At 37.8% G+C, this 17,774-nt stretch overlaps 1 protein-coding gene across 1 annotated transcript in view; it reads right to left on the reverse strand.

Moving 5' to 3' along the window:
• Positions 1-5,981: 5,981 nt before the first annotated feature.
• The window catches only part of LOC110168090 (unconventional myosin-XVIIIa), a 41,476-nt gene continuing 29,683 nt past the window's right edge, over positions 5,982-17,774 (reverse strand). The window contains exons 28-34 of the mRNA XM_055148233.1: positions 16,077-16,214; positions 15,584-15,769; positions 15,374-15,513; positions 14,761-14,805; positions 10,209-10,331; positions 8,373-9,734; positions 5,982-6,114 (exon numbers count right to left, since the gene is read on the reverse strand). Coding sequence (XP_055004208.1) covers positions 8,387-9,734; positions 10,209-10,331; positions 14,761-14,805; positions 15,374-15,513; positions 15,584-15,769; positions 16,077-16,214 — 1,980 coding nt within the window. The 3' untranslated portion in view covers positions 5,982-6,114; positions 8,373-8,386. The remainder of the gene's footprint in view (positions 6,115-8,372; positions 9,735-10,208; positions 10,332-14,760; positions 14,806-15,373; positions 15,514-15,583; positions 15,770-16,076; positions 16,215-17,774) is intronic.

Consider the following 17,774-nt stretch of genomic DNA (forward strand, 5'->3'; position numbering starts at 1 on the left):
ATTATGAGTTGTAACCATAGATTAATGGTGGCAAAGTGGTTAGTGCTCTTGCCTCACAGCAAGAAGGTCTTGGGTTTGATTCCGGGGCAGTGTGAGACCTTTCTGTGTGGAGTTTTCATGTTCTCCCTGTGCCTATGTAGGTTTCTTCCAGGTGCTTCAGTTTCCCCTACCACTAAAAACATGTACAATAGGATGACCTATGGGGCCAGAAATCTCCTGAAAAAGAGATTCTTAATCTCAGCGGGATTATCCTGGTTAAAACAGAGGTAATGGAAAATTTAAAGAATATGAAAGAGACATTCAATTAGTGTCATTAGACTATTGTGCAGCACAACACAAGCAAATAATATGCATAATCACTTTATGAATCTATTAAAATACTTCTAATAATTATTATTTGCTAACACATACTTTTACAGGTAGTAATCTTGCTCAAACTCTGATTGTGAAAAATTGACAGTGCGAGTATTGGATTGACAGATAAAAAGAAAATATATAATAAAAACTAATCATTTCAACATATAAAAATGTGAAATGTAAAAATGTAAGGGGGGTTAATACTGTGTTTATGCTTGTGAAGAGGACCTGGACAGCTTCCAGGGAACAACATGACACATGGTTATGAGTGGTGTTTGGAGATTCAAGGATCATTAGAAGTGCACTCCTAACAGGTGCACGTGGACACTGGGAGCCAGGCAGATTAATGTATATGTCAAAGTGGCTCAAAGTGAACACCAAAAAGACTTACTTTTCTGTCCTTATATTCTGACTGACTTGATCCACTACTAGTGCTGCCATGCTACTATAATGTTACTAACATGTAAGTGATGCCCTACTCTGACACTACAGCTCTCCCACACAAATACACTGTCCCATCTGTTTCTACTACAAGCACATGGATGCACACTTCAGAATACATCTACATTTTAATATATATTGTTATCAGTATCAGCCTACAGAACAAATACCCTTACAGAAAATGCCCCTAACATAGACGTCAAACCAACTACTCAAATACACATTCTGGCCAACTTTAGAAATAACAGTATTTTGCAGTTCTTTAAAGGGAATGTTTTCAAATACTGTGGACCAGTCAGTTACTTCCTGGGACTTCATTTCCCAGTCTCCACAGCCCCACACACGAGGCAGGGAGAGCGACAGGGACAACCACTCTCCTTTGGCAGGGACACTGAGCACTGCACAGCTCCCTGCACAGCAGGAGACACCTGCAAAGTGCTGAGCAAAGATACAGGCACAAATATTACACTCAGAATGTTCATGAACACTTTTCGTCTGTAAGCATTTCAATTAATTTCCTTTCAGCTTTGCTCTGCAGCAAAAAATTTAACAGCCAGAACTTGATAAGGAGTAGCTACTGAATTATTAATAAATACAATTATTAAATTATTATTATTTTTTGAAATTATTAAAAAATAATATAATTTGGTTACAACACCAATTTGTAAGACACTGTAGGATAAATACTGTTAAAACAGTTTTATAAAAACATGTGAATGACATGTCACAAATGTACTTTTGCCTCTAAAATATCAGAAATGTACATTAACTACAGAAGAAGCCAAAATTGCTAATGATGATTATTTCCATCATTATAAAACATTATTACTCAAGAACATACATAGGCTGTGTTTCAATATAACTTAAATGTAACAGGATTAAATCCAACAGGTGTTCTGAAAATGATACCGCTCTTACTCCTAAAAAGGGAAAATTCTTTTTAATGGTCCCAAAGCCCAGTGAAGACCTATGCAAAATGTAAACAATGTTTGCGAGTACCTCTGAGCCTCGTTACAAGGGCCCACTACTGTGCAGTGTTCATTAGAGTGGAAATGATATGTGCAAACAAAGAGAGGCACCCAAGCAGCACACCCGCCTGTGTCTTTTCATCTCCGAATTGCAAATGAGCGCAGCAGCCTTCTCACCTGGTCCCTGCAGGCTCAGTCCCACAGTCTCCAATCAGAGGCATTATTGACAGCAGACGCCAAGCTGCAGACGGAGACGTTAATAGAGGAGGATGAAGACTGATCAACACATTCAAACTATTTCATTGGGGCTGTTCAGAGAAGGGCTAAATATGAGGGTCACTGGGGTAGATTTTGGGTACAGAAGTTATTGCCTCTGGTTTAAAAGCCACAGTTTCAAAAGACCATTGTTCACTGACTTCTTAAATCCTTAAAGGTCTTGTGAGCACTCTTGCACTCTTGTGAGCTTTCAGTCATTTTATAATGCTGTTACCTCTTCAAAACATACCTGAGTTGTGTTTTGTTTCATTCACACATGTTTGAGTAACCCTTTTAGAGTAATTTTCAAGTTAAGAGCTAGCTTTTACCTTGAGTTCAGATCGTCAATTCCAGGGCTGAAATTATCCAAATGATTCTAGTGAAGGAGTTTAAAAACACAGTAGACATCACAAAGTGGAACAGATTGTTTTCCATTTGATAGAAGAACGCGTATATCTGCTGGGTTTGTGTGTTAAACATGTGTGAATGAAACGAAACACAGCTTCAGGTACGTTTTTGATGAAGAAACAACATTATAACATAGATCAGAAAATAGTGTAACATGGGACCTTTAAAGGTGTGAACCAATAACTTTGAATAAGATCTGAAAGAGGCATTTCACAAAAAACTAAGAAATTCATCCAAAAAGAGGAAACTTTTGTGAGCATTAAAGTACCTCCCGTAATTACAAATTCCTATGTTACCATTTCAAATTTGGCAACAGTATTTTTACTTGTAATCGAGTACATTTACAGCTATGTAAATGTAAGCTTTCCACCTGTGGCAGCATTCAACTTATTTTTCACTAGGTTGGATGCTGATGGTTGGAATTTCACATATTACTTTCTTATCCATTGAAAAGACATTGAACCTTTCCTAACCCAGAGGACACATACAGTAGAAGAAATATCAGTATTCACATGTTATCACTACAATATGATGAATGAGATTAATTAAAATGTGTCCTTGTGTCTTTTAACCATTAACTAATTGCACATTACTCCTTTAGAAAGTAAAGTCTATGCCTGATTGTATTTCTTAGCAGGATTACTCATATAGCAACAGTGACCATCTTTGGCCTTACCATTCAGTTAAAATAAGTGCAAGGGTGGCACCGTGAACACTGACTTGCTTGAAACTAATCACTTCCTGCTCCAGTGGTTTGTGAAACGGTGTTCGAACCAAAATAAGTCAAATCAGGCCCCAAATTTAATCTGTCACTCAAAAAGAAAGCCTTTAAGCGGAAACATGTGGCCGCCCAGGGGATGAAGTGAAATTACAGCCAAATCTCCACGGCGCTGGTCTATAGGACAAGTTTGTGTATAAGAATGAGGATTTTAGATTGCTAGATAAATTGGGGATTCTGAAAAAGAGAGCCCTCACAATGTCATCCAAGGTGGCAATGTAAAACTATCAGTATGTTTGGATCTGTAAGCCTCACCACTGTAGAAGAAAAGGGTTATTTTATCTTTGAGAATTTGCCCCAAGCTGGTTTTGCACGGTGCAGCTCATATTAACAAGCTGAGGTAGAGTGAGAATCGTTGCAGTCTGCCTCCACAACTGCTCCGAATTAATCAGTGTATATGAATTGTTTGCTTCCTCCATGGACTCCTGGGAAAGCTGGATGGGCGTGATGAGATGCTACAGGGAGACACGAGCTAAAATTAATCGGGAAAATCAGATGGGTTTATGCCAAATCTGTATGGTGTGTCTTATCATGCAGAATAATAAGACTTGCATTTAAAGTATTGGAAATGTGTATGTATATAATTGGTAACTCAGCTGATGACAGCCCAAATAAGCCAAGAAATTCATTAATGGAAAATTTAAATTTTTGCATGTTATATCAGTGTGCCATCAGCATTAGCTTACTACTAGTATTTCTTTCTTCAGTTGATTCATGCATGTTTTAATAGACCTGTACTGTTCTGCATTCAAGGCATGATTGCTCAGAAAATGACTGTTTCACCCTACCCCCTAGCTCTGCCCACCATTTTTCATCAATAAAAACATGTAAATAAAGATGCTGCTTATGGTGAAATACTGCTATTAAGAGATAGGGCTCCTAATTTCTGCAGTTTTGAACAGGAATTTAATTAATTTACTATTATTAATTAAGCAGTTTTAGATCTATATTATTGTTTACAATTAGCAACATGTAAAACACTGATCTTATATGATAATAACATCCCAATATGTTTTCTTTGTTTGAAGTGTTTTTTCTTTGATTGTTTACGATGTCCTAGTTACACAAGTTCTATTCAAATTACAGATAAATTCAAAAACAAAAAGCTTGCAAATCAAAGTCTGTATTTATTCACTCTCAAGGTCAAGGTAACAGATGATTTTAATGAAAAACAATTTAAAATGTCACTTACTTTGTATGAAAATATCAATAAATACTGGTTCTATTTTTACCTACTTAACATCTCTCTATTATGAGGCTCTCACATCAAAGTTTTCTGCGTTTTCACATGAATATTCTGAGGCTAAGACAGAAAAAAAGAAAGAAGACAAGAAATGCAGATTACCTTCTACTGGGAAGATATGCAAATAGCGAGTCAGGCATTTGAGGCTTTGGTGAATTTATGCACAAATATAGGGCGCGGCCTCCATTAATATCTACCTGTGTGTATTTAAATAGAGTTTAGAATTCATAAGGTCATGTTATCTAGATCGTCATTATTATTCCATAAGGCCAAATGCTGCATGCTTCATTGTACAATTCTGTTTGTAGCTCTGAAATCAGATACAGGATGTGAATTGGAGGAGAAAATTACATTGGTACAAAGGTGTTTTTAGAAATGGTTGTCCTCTGTAATGGTACTCTTACCCAGTAAAATACTTTTTATTATTTATTCATATGCTTATTTATTTACATTACTAGCATTACATTCTTTGTCATAGAAGGAAACTGCTCAAACGATGCATAACAGAAGCCATTGCACTGGTTACAGAGTCTATAGATTAATATTTGTTGTTAATACACTTGTAAAATAAGTTAAGCTTGTAAGTATATTCGGTTTGGCACCACAAATTGGAAGGGCCAAGTTTTATTGCTGAATCAATTTGGCCTTATTTCAAGGTTCACAACAAGCCTCCAAAAATATAGATTTTTCCGGCCTATTTAAGTAAAGGTGAAGGCAAGTCAAAAACTTAATAAAAACACAAAGTAACTGGAAAGTCACTCCAAGTTTTTTGCATCAATAATATTAAAAAATGCTGCGATAACACATTGCATATTTAACTGCTTCATTGGTTCTCAACTAGAGTCTAGTCTAGACATTTTTTATTCTCTACTTTATTTTTGCCCTTGTTTAACAGGACTGCAGTAATAAAAAAGGGGTGAGGGAAAATAATGTATCCTTCTCCCTAGCCAAATCCATTTTTACAATAATGTTAAAAACCAAGTTGGGAACCAATAAAACCTTTCCTAGAAATACATAAAATAGTCTAATTTTAAAGCATACTCAGCATCTTACTTACAATATAGATAATTTCTTTAAAATAAATTAATATCAGCCATTAATATTCAGTGCCAATTGCTTTCGATGATAAATATCTCACATGTCATACATACAGCGAAGATCTTGACCCGTGAACAATCACTACATGTAACTGCTTCCCATTAGGGGGTGGTCATTAATAGCAAATGGGTTAATTCCTCCACATTAAGTACAGGGAGATAAGAGCGCTCCTAATAGTTGGTTGGCCCTCCTTGGTTCAGGCTTATCTAAATCCTCTTGGCGAAGCTATCTCAACACTCTGACAGTACAGTTCTGACGGGAGCTTAAAAGTTGCTTTTAAATCAGCTTTTTTAGTATAAAGTAGTGACAGGAAGTTGGTTTGATAGCGCTCAAGTTGCAGTGCATGTTTGACAATAGCAAATGATGGTGAAAAAATGGGCCTTGTCTCTAGAGGCGTTGAAAAGTTTGTAGAATACAATTATACGTTTTGTGTCTGGAAGCATTATGTGACCTCAGTTTGGTCTGCGGTGTTGCTGTGCCTCGGGGACTGCCTGCTGGAGTCTTTGTCCACCTTGTCTTCCTCATCAGATCTGCCCAAAACCGGGTTGCTCTGGCACACAGGAGGGCTGTGGGGAACAAAAAACACAACACCATAAGATCGTTATCGGCTAGAAAACTGAATAGGAAGAAAAAGAAGAAAAACTTGCTATTAAAATATAGTACAGCGAAACCGCAAGCAATTTAAGCTACTCCCTCTGCAGTAAACAACAGGTCTCCATGGAGATAGAAATTTGTATTGAGCATTTGAATGGTGTATACAGATTGAGACAAAGTCACTCTAAGACAAATACTGACTTCACATGCAAGGAAAGGTAACAACATGAGTCTTATTTGTTAGATCAGGGTTAATTTGTCATATTCTCAAATTTTTGCTAAAGCTATTAGGAAAATTACACTTTTTGTTGATAAAAAACTAAGACCAAATGTAAATATTTCCAACTGAAAGCACAGATATTCTTGTCCAATGCTAAAAACGAAACAAAAATGAACAAAAGGAAGCTTTATTTTTCAGCCCCAAACCAGATCATAAATAAACTAAACATCCAGGGTTTGTTGATCTCCCATAAATCAGTGCAATACAATTTATCATAGTTAAAAATGTGTTTTTTAAACTAGTTTCAAGTATTACGGAGTTAGTTACCAAAATGAACGTGACATTTCTACTGTCTAAAACTACACTAAAACAAAAAATTATTTTATTAAACCTTGACTAAAACTAAAAATAACACTTGTTTGGAGGGTGTGAAGTTGTAAAATGCTTTAGTGTTTCTTTGTTTTTAATTCGACAATAAAAACTAAAAAAGTCTAAATATTATTTCTATAAAAAGTTATAAAAACTGAAGAGCCAATACTATGCAAGTCTGACAAAGCAGCCAACACAAGGCTCAGTGACAGAAGTCTCACTGTGGTTGCAATGCATAACTTATGTATTCAGAGGTGTCACATATGTGGAAGTGTCTAGTGTCAAACTTCACCCATTCACTGCCAAAATATTGTGTTGGTGTGAAACGCTGAAAACTTTGTGTTATTAGATGATAAATAATACGTTCTTTTGTCTATGATTAAGTGTTAAAAGACTTGTCAACATCAACCATGTACTAAATAAGTAATTCAGATTGGTCTCTCATGATGAAAGTATTTTTATGAAACTGCATTACAGAATAACCTTAGTCTAAATGAGCTTGTATAATAATCCAATCTAACACTTCTCTGTTATTTATGCAGAAGCTAATACTCCAGTGGAGAGAGAGTGTTCAAGGGCAACTGTCCTCCCAAAATAATGACTCACTTTGGCATGCATGTTTTAGACTAACAGAGGACAGACAGATGCTGTAACTGTCAATACATTTCTCTTAAACAGATAGCCCTTTGAAACCCACTCCAAAGCTAAATTTAGTTTTTGTTTTTCCTAATTATGATGCACATTATCCACTAAAATAACAGTCATGTTGAACATCTTTAAACTCTTTTCACTGCACAAGATGTCTCATTTTGAACATCTGTTAGCGCTACAACACTAGACACTGTTTTATACCAAGACTCTGTACTTAGGAGGCTATAAAAACATCATTAGGAGTAGCACTGGCACTCCAAGAGACACAATTCATCTTTACAAAATAGAAAGTACTTTGCTTCCTCTTCTACATAGAATACACTTCCTGAGAGGCTTATGGTGGCTGAAAGTTATATTGTGTATGTAAAGTGATTGTGCTTTTTATAAGAAGAGACTATCTATACAACATATGTTAGATAGAGTTTGTGCTGTCAGTTATTGGGTTAGTGTTCGAGTATATGAACAGTTTTGGGATGATTTTGAACATGGACAGGTCAGATGCTTAAATGTGCACTATGTAACTTTTTTAGATGTAACTTTTTCGTTGTGGGCTGTCACCTGCTTGTTTATGGATATGTCTGTCTGGAATGTTCCACAGTATGACATTAAACATCTCTACCATATATTTATTACATTACAGGTGGTTTTATAGCTCAAAAATACCTAGAAAACCAGGCATTCGGACTGTGAGTGGGGTTGCCTCTCCACAAATCTGACTTGTAACTTACCCTGGTTTGGTCTCCATGTAGATAGAAAGGTTTAATGCCATACTGTGAAACATTCAAGACAAAGCAATAACATGTCCATGAAGAAAAGAGAAAAGCTTTTGACAGACCCTCCACCAGAAAAATTACACAATGCACCTTTAAACTATGTGTGCTGCTGAAAATCCAATCACAGATACTTTTTTTATTAGTGTTATTGTCAACCACACCATGCATCAACCAAAATGAGTTGACTTCTTGCTTATATATTCACACCAGGCATCACCTGCTTGTGTGGGCTCAGTCGCTGTCTGGCTTGTAGAGGTACTTCATCACCAAACTGTCCATTTTCTTCTGCTTCTTCTTACTATCTTTTTTACTTGGCCCTGCTGATTCCTTCTCATCATCAGATCCTTTAGTTGGCGCTCTTTTAACACTGTTGGAGCTGCGGTACGAGATGGTGGACCCCGAAGATGACTCTGATGATGATGAAGACTCAGAGGATGAAGATTCAGATTCGCTAACTTTTTTCTTTCCTCTTTTCTTAGATTTTTTGCCTTTCTTCCCCCTGGAGCTCTTTCTACTGTGTCTATCATCTGAAGAAGAATCATCAGATAGAGAGACTTTGGATTTTTTATCTCTGCGGCTTCTGGAGCTGCTGGTGCTCAAAGTGCTTGACGGACGACTTCTGTAGTCCAAAGCCGAGCTAGAAGTACCCAATCCTTCATCATCTTTCTTTCGACTGTCTTCTCTTTTCTTATCCTCACCTTCCTCTTCACTAGATTCATCAAGTTTGCTGCGTTTGAACTTAATAGGCTTGAAACTTAGCACTTCATTGATGGCAGCCTCCAGATCGGGGTCTAAATAGTTGCGGTGAGAGACAGTTTTGATGTCGGACAATTCTGGTAGATCTGCTGTGGTGGATTGACCCGGGTTGGAGAAACTTCGACTGAGAGAGCGTGGGCTGTAAGCGGACGTGCCTCCCTCTGTAAAAGCAACACTGCGACTATCATCGTCGTCGTCAACATTGAGGCCGAACTCGCTAAGGCCACAGCTTCGTGCTAGAGACAAACGGGAGCTGCTTCTTCTCTCGTCTTTCCAGGAGGAACTTCGGTGAACAGAGCGAGGACTTGTGCGGCTAACACTGCTGATAGTGGACTTGTTATCGTCATCGTCCAAGTCTAGCATTCCCCTGCTCCTGGTGGAAAGCCGAACAGAAGAGACCACTGACTCCTTGTCGTACTCAGGGCTGCTTTTGGATGTCCAGCGGGAATCAAAGCTCTTCCTGGCCCGACTGGTGGCTTCTGAATAGGCCATGGAGATGACGGATCCTTTGTCATCCAGATCGTCTGAAGCCTGGCTCTTCTTCCAGTCATCCTGCTGGTCTCCGGGTTTGGACTTGGATTTGCGGATAGAAGCGTGGTCTGGCGTGTCCATTTGTTCTTTCAGAGTGCTAAAGAGTGAGCTCTCATCACCAGTGCCCCCTATGGAGTCCTTGAGGTTGGAGCGCTTCCTGTAGCTCAGTGAACTCATGACAGACACTGATCGGAGAGGTTCCACTTCCACTTTTCCATCTTTCCCTCCATCTGTGGTTTTCTCCTTACCTTCTTTTACATCGACAACATCTGCATTTGCTGCATTTGCATATCTAGAGAAAAATAACACTAGCAATCAAGCACAGGAAGAGGAAGGACATGGCACACAGAGCTATAGTGATTTTGGCACAAGACTTCGACATTAGACTGTCAATTTGTCATTTTCATTTTGCCCTTGGGACCAGGGTAGATTCATCCCTGCTGATTGCTGTTATGTACAGTACACAGTAAGTGAAGTAATCAGCCAGGGATGAAGGCAATATTACTGAGGCTAGACACCATTTAGCAGGCGTGCCAACTCGCCATGGGCCACTTCAATAAATCTGACAGCAGCCGTTTCCCTTTCTGCCTCCCGTCATTAGACAGATTACTGGAAGAGAGCAATGACACCTAATCATAGGAAATACCCGTTCGTCTGCAGCAAAGTGCCCTGGGTAATCCTGGAAATGCTGCAGGTTTTATCGCAGTGTTAGCGATGGGATGTGCTGTGGTGATGTGTCATGATGCATAAGGATGATTGGACTGACCTAGTGCTCTTCAGACTGCCTTCTTCTGGCTGGGGTTTAGCTGTGCCTTTGTTCTTCGAAAGCCAAGACTTAACTCCATCCACACGATCCTCCACCTCCGAATCGGTCTCAGTTTCATCGCCACTGTGAAAAAATAAAACATTATTCTAACAGGTAGATGTGGTGATGTCTCTTACTTTCCACTTTCAAGGTTTGTTGATATATAAAATTAATGTAATGTTAATTTTAATCTCAAAGTGCAGAGGTTAGAATTCCAACAGATTAAATGCAATTAGTTTGATAGCCAGTGGTGTAAAAATAGCACAGAATGATAAACAGATGTGAAAGAGTCAGGCAAAGTCGTGATCTGGACAGAATATAGATGATGCACTGGGAGGCATAATTAACTTGTTTTGCTGCTTTTGGGCTGGGAGCATCTGCGTGGCATGTCACCTACTCTTAGTGATCGTTATTGGAGTGGAGCCATGAGACAGCCTCGTGGCCTTACTCCTGACATAACAATCAATACATGCAGACCCCTGGATCCCAGTGAAAAAGCACAGGAGATCCCACTTGGATAAGGTCAATCCTCTTTCATTTGTCTCCGATCAGCGGTGAATGTTTTTGAATTATGCATCCCATTGTGAGGGAAGGTTAATGTGACAGGAAATGGCATGGATGAGTGAAATCACATCAGTGTTGCTTTAATGGTTGCAATGTGTGGAATATATTGATGTAAAATTCAACCTCTCTACACTAGCTTCTCCAAACATGGCATTGGCGCCCGCATATACTTGATGTGTGAAAATCAATTCCACATTACAGTTTAAAAGCAGCTCAAGGATGCTGTGAAGGCCACATTTGACTTTCATTTTTTTATTGGTGGTTTGAGTTTGTTTAAAAGAGAAAACTTTGTATATTTTAAAGACACAGGGCTGGATGAATCTTTTTCTAAATGAAGATTACATTTGGTGATAAATGACAGTCCTGTGAGTATGCTTGACCTGTCATGTTAGAATTACAGTTATTTATGCTCCTACCTGACGCAGCTTTCAAACTGTCATGTTTCATCAATCTAAAATGCGCACCTTGTTTACTCTTGTTGAATTAAAGATTTAGCTGTGCCGAGTACATTTTGACAGCTGACTGTCATTAAAAATGAGGAGAGGCACAACAAATAACAGATCTTTTATCTGAAACAAGCTAATCTTACCATGTGTAAAATGTTTACACCAAAAATAGTAAATATACCTGAACCAGCCAGTGGAGGAGTGTTGAGTTCAGTCATTTGTCCACATAGTGCAGACATGTGTCTATGCTCCCATTGAACTGCACACTATTTGCTGTGTCACTGTGCATTGTGTTTCACATTCACTCTGGTTTTCTAAAGAACAAAGTGTCCTCTCTGTGGCTGCTCCTTTCTGGTGGGTTGCTTAAAAGCATTTTCATAAAAGATGGCACTGCTGGTACTCTGTTAGCAGAGGTTCTATTGTTACTTAGTTTTACTACTTATCATAGAAAGGTAGTCAGTGTTAAGGAGACATCTCATCTTCAACCAGGTATTTTGCATAAATATAAAAATTGTGTTAAGAAAATGAACTGGTAACAGACCTGCTACCAATAGCTTTATTATGCCCTTTTACTTGTATTGGAACTGGTATTTAGCTAGTTCAGGCCTAAATACACTGACCTAATGCTGCGAAAATCAAATTTACACCACCACACATACTCCTCCATGAAAAAATAGCTTCATTATCAGTGTTAAGTTGATTATACTGCCTACACCGTAATCCCCCCTATTTTAGCATGATTTATTGCCCAAACAACTAGTGAAACCCCCCACAGCTAAATGATCCCCTTTATCCCCCACTCACCAGAACACACATAAACAAAATAAAAGGTGGCTTGCAATTGAGTGCTTTGCAAATGGTGTCACAAGCGATTTGTCCTTGGTTTCACACAGTAGCTAACCAGTCCTGAGGCTCGTAGATACAACCAAAGCCCCAAGAATTTAGAAGTGAACATTAATCGCTTCTGACAATTGGGCTGCAGCCGTTGTAAATCTCTGTCACAAATGTTTACAGTCAGTATCAAACTCTGGATATGGCTTGGTTCTATAAGTTTACCGCTAGAAAAGTATAGGGGTCAGGTTTCAGTACAAACTTTGCATTTGGGTAATTATGTAATAGGTATAGGTATAGCTACAGAAGTGTTGTTTTACACAAGTTACACATCTAATAGACACAAAGTAAATGGATAAATGATATGTTATTAATACATTATGTTTAACAAAACTATTACTACTTCACTGATATTAAAAAGCCACGTTTCACAATAAGTACCATCTACTATTGATCATGTATTTCTGTGTTTGTGAAGCACTTTGGGTTGCTCTTACATGAATTTTGCTTTATAAATAAATTTACCTTTGCCTAAGATCACTGTTGAGTTTCTGAATAAATATAGACTACACTGGCTTAAAGGTGCATTGTGTAACTTTTCTATTGGAGTGTCCATCAAAAGCTTTTCTCCATGAAGATGTTCTTGCTTTGCCTGGGATATTTCACAGTATAGCATTAAACCTTTCTATCGTCATGGAGACCAAACCAGATCAAGCTGCAGGTCAGATCTGTGTAGAGGCAACCTCGCTCACAGTCCAAATGCCTTTTTTTCTAGGTATTTTTGAGCTATAAAACCACTTATAGTTGAATAAATGTAAGGTTGAGCTGTTTAATGTCATACTGTGGAACATTCCAGGCAGCAAGTAAGGTGACAGACCCCCAACCAGAAATTTACATAATGCACCTTTAAACTGGTTTAAATAGTTTAAAATGAGATTCTGAAATTAACTGCTGTGCACTGCAGTTTTTGGATGCATAATCTATTTGGAAATTTTACTTGAAAATTACAAGAAAAACAATTTGTGTGTGTCTTTCTGCTAATTCAATAACACTGAAGGACAAAAAGGCTTCTCAGGAAACATAAGTATTTTTTCCTACTAAGGGGCACAAAGACAAACTAAATGCAGTGGCACTCTTGATTTGTGTGAACAGAAAAGGGCGATAAAAGAAACAACAAGCCCAATGCTGATTTCTCAAAAAAGCAATCAGGGGTTAAGGCTGCAGATTGTAACAGTGTCAGCATTAAACTAAAGGCTACACTTCCATATACTAGGATAAATGTTCAAATTATTTTACAAGCGATGAATAGTTTCCTGCAAAATACCTGGATATCGAATTTAGTCAAACACAAAGCTTTTGAAAACACAATTAGAATTCAGATTGATGACTAAGCATTACCATGCTACCAAGGTGATCATTTGTAACAATATGAATATAAAGTGCTTCACTACTCCCAGCAAAGGAGATTAGAAAAATACATGCACTGGTTTATCTAATGTGCAGGCATGCATGAAGCCTTGTAGCCTGGACTTTATAGTAACAATGATATAAATACCCAGTGTGCAAAACAGGAACCACAGACCCTCAATCTAGTTCTGGGGTAAATTCTGAGTGAATTATCAAAACATGCATCAGGAATGGAAAGCATGATTTGTATAAAGTAAAAATGCACAATGTAAAATGTGTGGACATGCAAAATTGTTTTTTAACACAAAATTACAGTGTCAAAAATAACATCCACATTTTGGGAATCAAAAAATGTCAAATATTTTTCCCCAAATGAACTGGAATTAACTTGCTCTAAGTTATTTGGAATGGTAGCAGGAGAAAATTACTGAGGGAATGAATGAATTCAGCAGCAGCCATGATTTCAAACAAATGCAGAAGATGAAGGCCTCTGAAGAGGGCTCAAATTTAGCAAAATGATGATGGCTGTTGATGTTCATGGAGACAATGATGGAGTATCACAGCAGGTCAATTACTATTTGCTGCTTTTCTGCTCATGCTCAGGCATATTCTCAAGCACTCTGGTTAAAGAAAGAATGTGTGAATTTGAGGCATTTGGTTTGGCTTATCTTAAAGCGGAAGTAAGATTTCTTGGTAGGGGGTACGCCTCCTACATGTCTCCAGGGAGATAGAAAGTTAACACCAAACTTTGGAACCTTCACCATGGAGATAGCTCAGTTTTATGCTATTCATTGTTCAAGGCAAAGTAAAGAATGTTCAAAGCAAAGTAAACCTCTCCATGGAGACAAGCAGATAGTGTGCCTCAGTGTATTATAAGTCCACATGTAAAGTGATAAGTCAGGTCTAGCCCCCTTAGTTTTTTTTTTTTTACTTCATTACAGGTGGTAATTTTTATTTCATTCTATTTTTTGGCAAAAATCATATGCAGTGGGGCTTTAAATAAAATGATCTTGCTATATTCTCTGATATTGTATAACCTCCGACCAGGCAGACTGTGAGCCGACACCTGGAACAACTGAAAGCATGAAATAAAAGCAAACTGAAACAGCAGGGGCATCCTTCTTATCAGAGATACGCAGTCCTTGTATGAGTTGCCGTTCTTTAAAAATATGCCTTATCCACACAGCAAATATAAAGTAATACTGCATTATTCTACCATGCTGTTAAAATGGGTGAGAGGCAAGGCATGCATTTTTCATTCTCACGTTTTGTTCTTTCGTTTCTGGTATTTTGTCACCATATCTTGCAAACTGCCAGAAGAAAAAAAGAAAAAGGAAAAAGTGAGATGCGCATACAATAATAAGTGGTACCCAATAAAATAATATAACATAATGCAACATCTGACATACTGAATCAGATGAATCTTTTTCAAACAGTGCTGGTATATATGATATATATGATATATATATATATATATATATATATATATATATATATATATATATATATATATATATATATATATATATATATATATATATATATATATATATATATAGTTGATCTCCTGAAGAAGTCTGTACCACTGTTTACCTGGGCAACTTCACAGTTAGCACGACTCTCAACCTCCGTGCAAACATGGGAAACCAGTAGAGACGAAATAAAGGAATCAAATTAAACGCATTGGTGGGAGTACAAAGGAGGTTAGAGAGGATTTGATGTGGCAACGTGGGAGATATGAAAAAGGACTAGGTCGTGACTGACAGCCCTTTGAAAATGAAAACTTGCTGTTCTACACTAAGCAGATTATTGCACTTCATTTTTGCCTAGCTGGAACTTTCATGTATAAAACTCTACAAGACTGAAAATGCATTCTACCTGTTTATAAGATCATCATTGTCATCGCTTTCCATCTCGTCTTCGATGGCTGCTTGCAGGTCACCTATCCTTTTGAAGGCCAGTTTCAGATCCATTTGTAGGCTCTGGTTGGCTGCTTCTAAACTCTCTATGTCCATTTCCTGGTGAAAAGATTACATTTTAGTGAGTGCTATCTACTTTAAGTTATCTGTAGAGCACACAGGGCTGTACCAGTTCATGCTTTTTGCGGCTGGCCTCTGCCTCCTTCTTGGACAGCTCGGTCATCTCCTCCTTCATGTCCCTTATCTGTCTCAGGACTCTCTTATTCTGCTCTTTTTCACGGTTCTCTGCTGCGATGCGCTGGTTTCTCTCCTCAGTCATCTTCTCCAGATTTTCTTTTAAACGGGTCACTAAACTCTGAAGTGAGATTGTAAAGTTTGCATCAAGTATAACAGCAAAAGAGTGTAATCACTACTGCTGCAATACAGTTGTAGTGTCTAATGCACTCTCAGCATGAATAAATGGATTTGAAATCAGGTGAAATTATAAATTTCTTCTTCCCCTAAATGTAAACAGTTTTAAGGAAAGACATTGCACCTTGTTCAGAGCGTCACCTTTAAATCAAACACACTGACTGTTCTGGTGGTGACACTGACAGTGACAAACCAGCTGTGTGGCATGCAGACGATCAGACAGGTAAACAGGATAAAATGAGTAATCTTACCTCCAAGCGTTTAATTTGGGTCTTCTCATACTCCACTTTGGTCTCCAGCTCTCGAATCTTAGCCTCCTGCCGACTGACCAGAGACTTCTCCACCATCGACTGCTCCTGAAACTCCAGCTGACTCTGCAGGGAGTGGAGCTGTGGAGGACACACAAAACATTCAATAAACTCACACAGAATCAATCTCTAAGCACTTCAACAATCTACTTTTCAATCTTATTTATGGTGTTTTTGAACCGTAACCTCTCGATCTGGTCCCTGTCAGTCAGAAAGGCTAGAGAGTCGATCTTCACATTTCAGTAACATTTCTGTTTCAAGAATATATTTCGGTTATAGTACAATTAAACATGTCTTAACTGCTTTTTTTCTGAAACTTTAAGTAAGTAGATAGTGTAAATTTATTGAATGTTTGAATGGCTCTATCAGGATCTAAGCACTTTGAACACTCCTTTGGTATATATATTATTTATCATGCTTTTGAACTGCAACCTCTTTCTCTCATCTCTGTCTTCCAAAAAGAGGACATTATGGGTCATAGGGAATAACATGGGCTTTGAGTAAAAGAAGTCATAATGAAAAAAGAAACATTTCCTCCAACTGATAAAAGGCACGCTGAAATCAAACTGGCCCCAAAGACAGTGTAGTAGCTAATGAACGACTTCACATCTAAGAGGAGGAGGATTTAGAGTGAGTCTTTGATACTAGGAAGGATACAGGCCCGCACGCCTCCCAGGATGAGATAACCACTTGAAGGTCAGATGCTTTAGATGGCAATCACTGATGTCTGTGACAGTTCTTAACAATGTACAGGGCTCTACTGTGACTTGGGGAGGGCAGACAGTAATGGAGAAAAGATTTGCTGTAACCAACTGTATTATTTGATGTTCAAATTATAGAAATTAAGAGATTTTTTTTCATAATCATAAAATTTAAATTTAGAGATCTAACTACAGGTATAGGTAACAGATTTTTTATTTATTTTTATTTTTTGCAGAAGATACACTATTATCTGAATAAGTGCAGCCTTTGCAATTTGATAATTCTACCACCTGAAATTACAATTTAGATTCCATTGCAATATATAGCTGTAAAATATGTGTAGAATCCCTCAGTCGTCCTGATAGAATTCAAGGCAAAGGAGAAATTTAGTGCCTGCGGGGAGGAGCTAACTACACTGAAACTACTCTGAGGGTGTTAGTTTCAGAGTAGTTTCAGTAGTTAGCTCCTCCCTGCAGGCAGATATAAGGCAATGTCCACCAGAGTTCTGACCAGAACTGAAAAAGCAGCTTGGAACGTTTTCAACCCAAATAATGCTTGTCCAATTGACACTGAATTCTCCTTTGCTATAACTGTAAAAATAAAATTAATTTAAATAAATGCGGATGGCCCTTCAGGATTTATATATTTAGGAGTCAATGTGACCCATACACTTTTTTTGGTAAATCTTGTAAATCTTTTATGACTATACTGTGATTTAAAAAAAATATATATTTATATAAAAAATAAATAAATAAATGAGGATGATCTACGGCATTATTTGCTGCTAAATTGAATCCTCATCTTAGCTAATGATGACTGTGTGGACAAAATGCATAACCAAAATGAAAAAACATGATTTTATCCACACATGAAGAGTTGGAGGTCATCTTCAGAGAAAAACAACATAAAAGCTGCTTATGTGCATAACGTTGAATCAGG

Source organism: Boleophthalmus pectinirostris, unplaced genomic scaffold (genome assembly GCF_026225935.1).
Source record: "Boleophthalmus pectinirostris isolate CB_2022bp ecotype Guang Dong unplaced genomic scaffold, ASM2622593v1 HiC_scaffold_12, whole genome shotgun sequence".
Taxonomy (NCBI): Eukaryota; Metazoa; Chordata; class Actinopteri; order Gobiiformes; family Gobiidae; genus Boleophthalmus; species Boleophthalmus pectinirostris.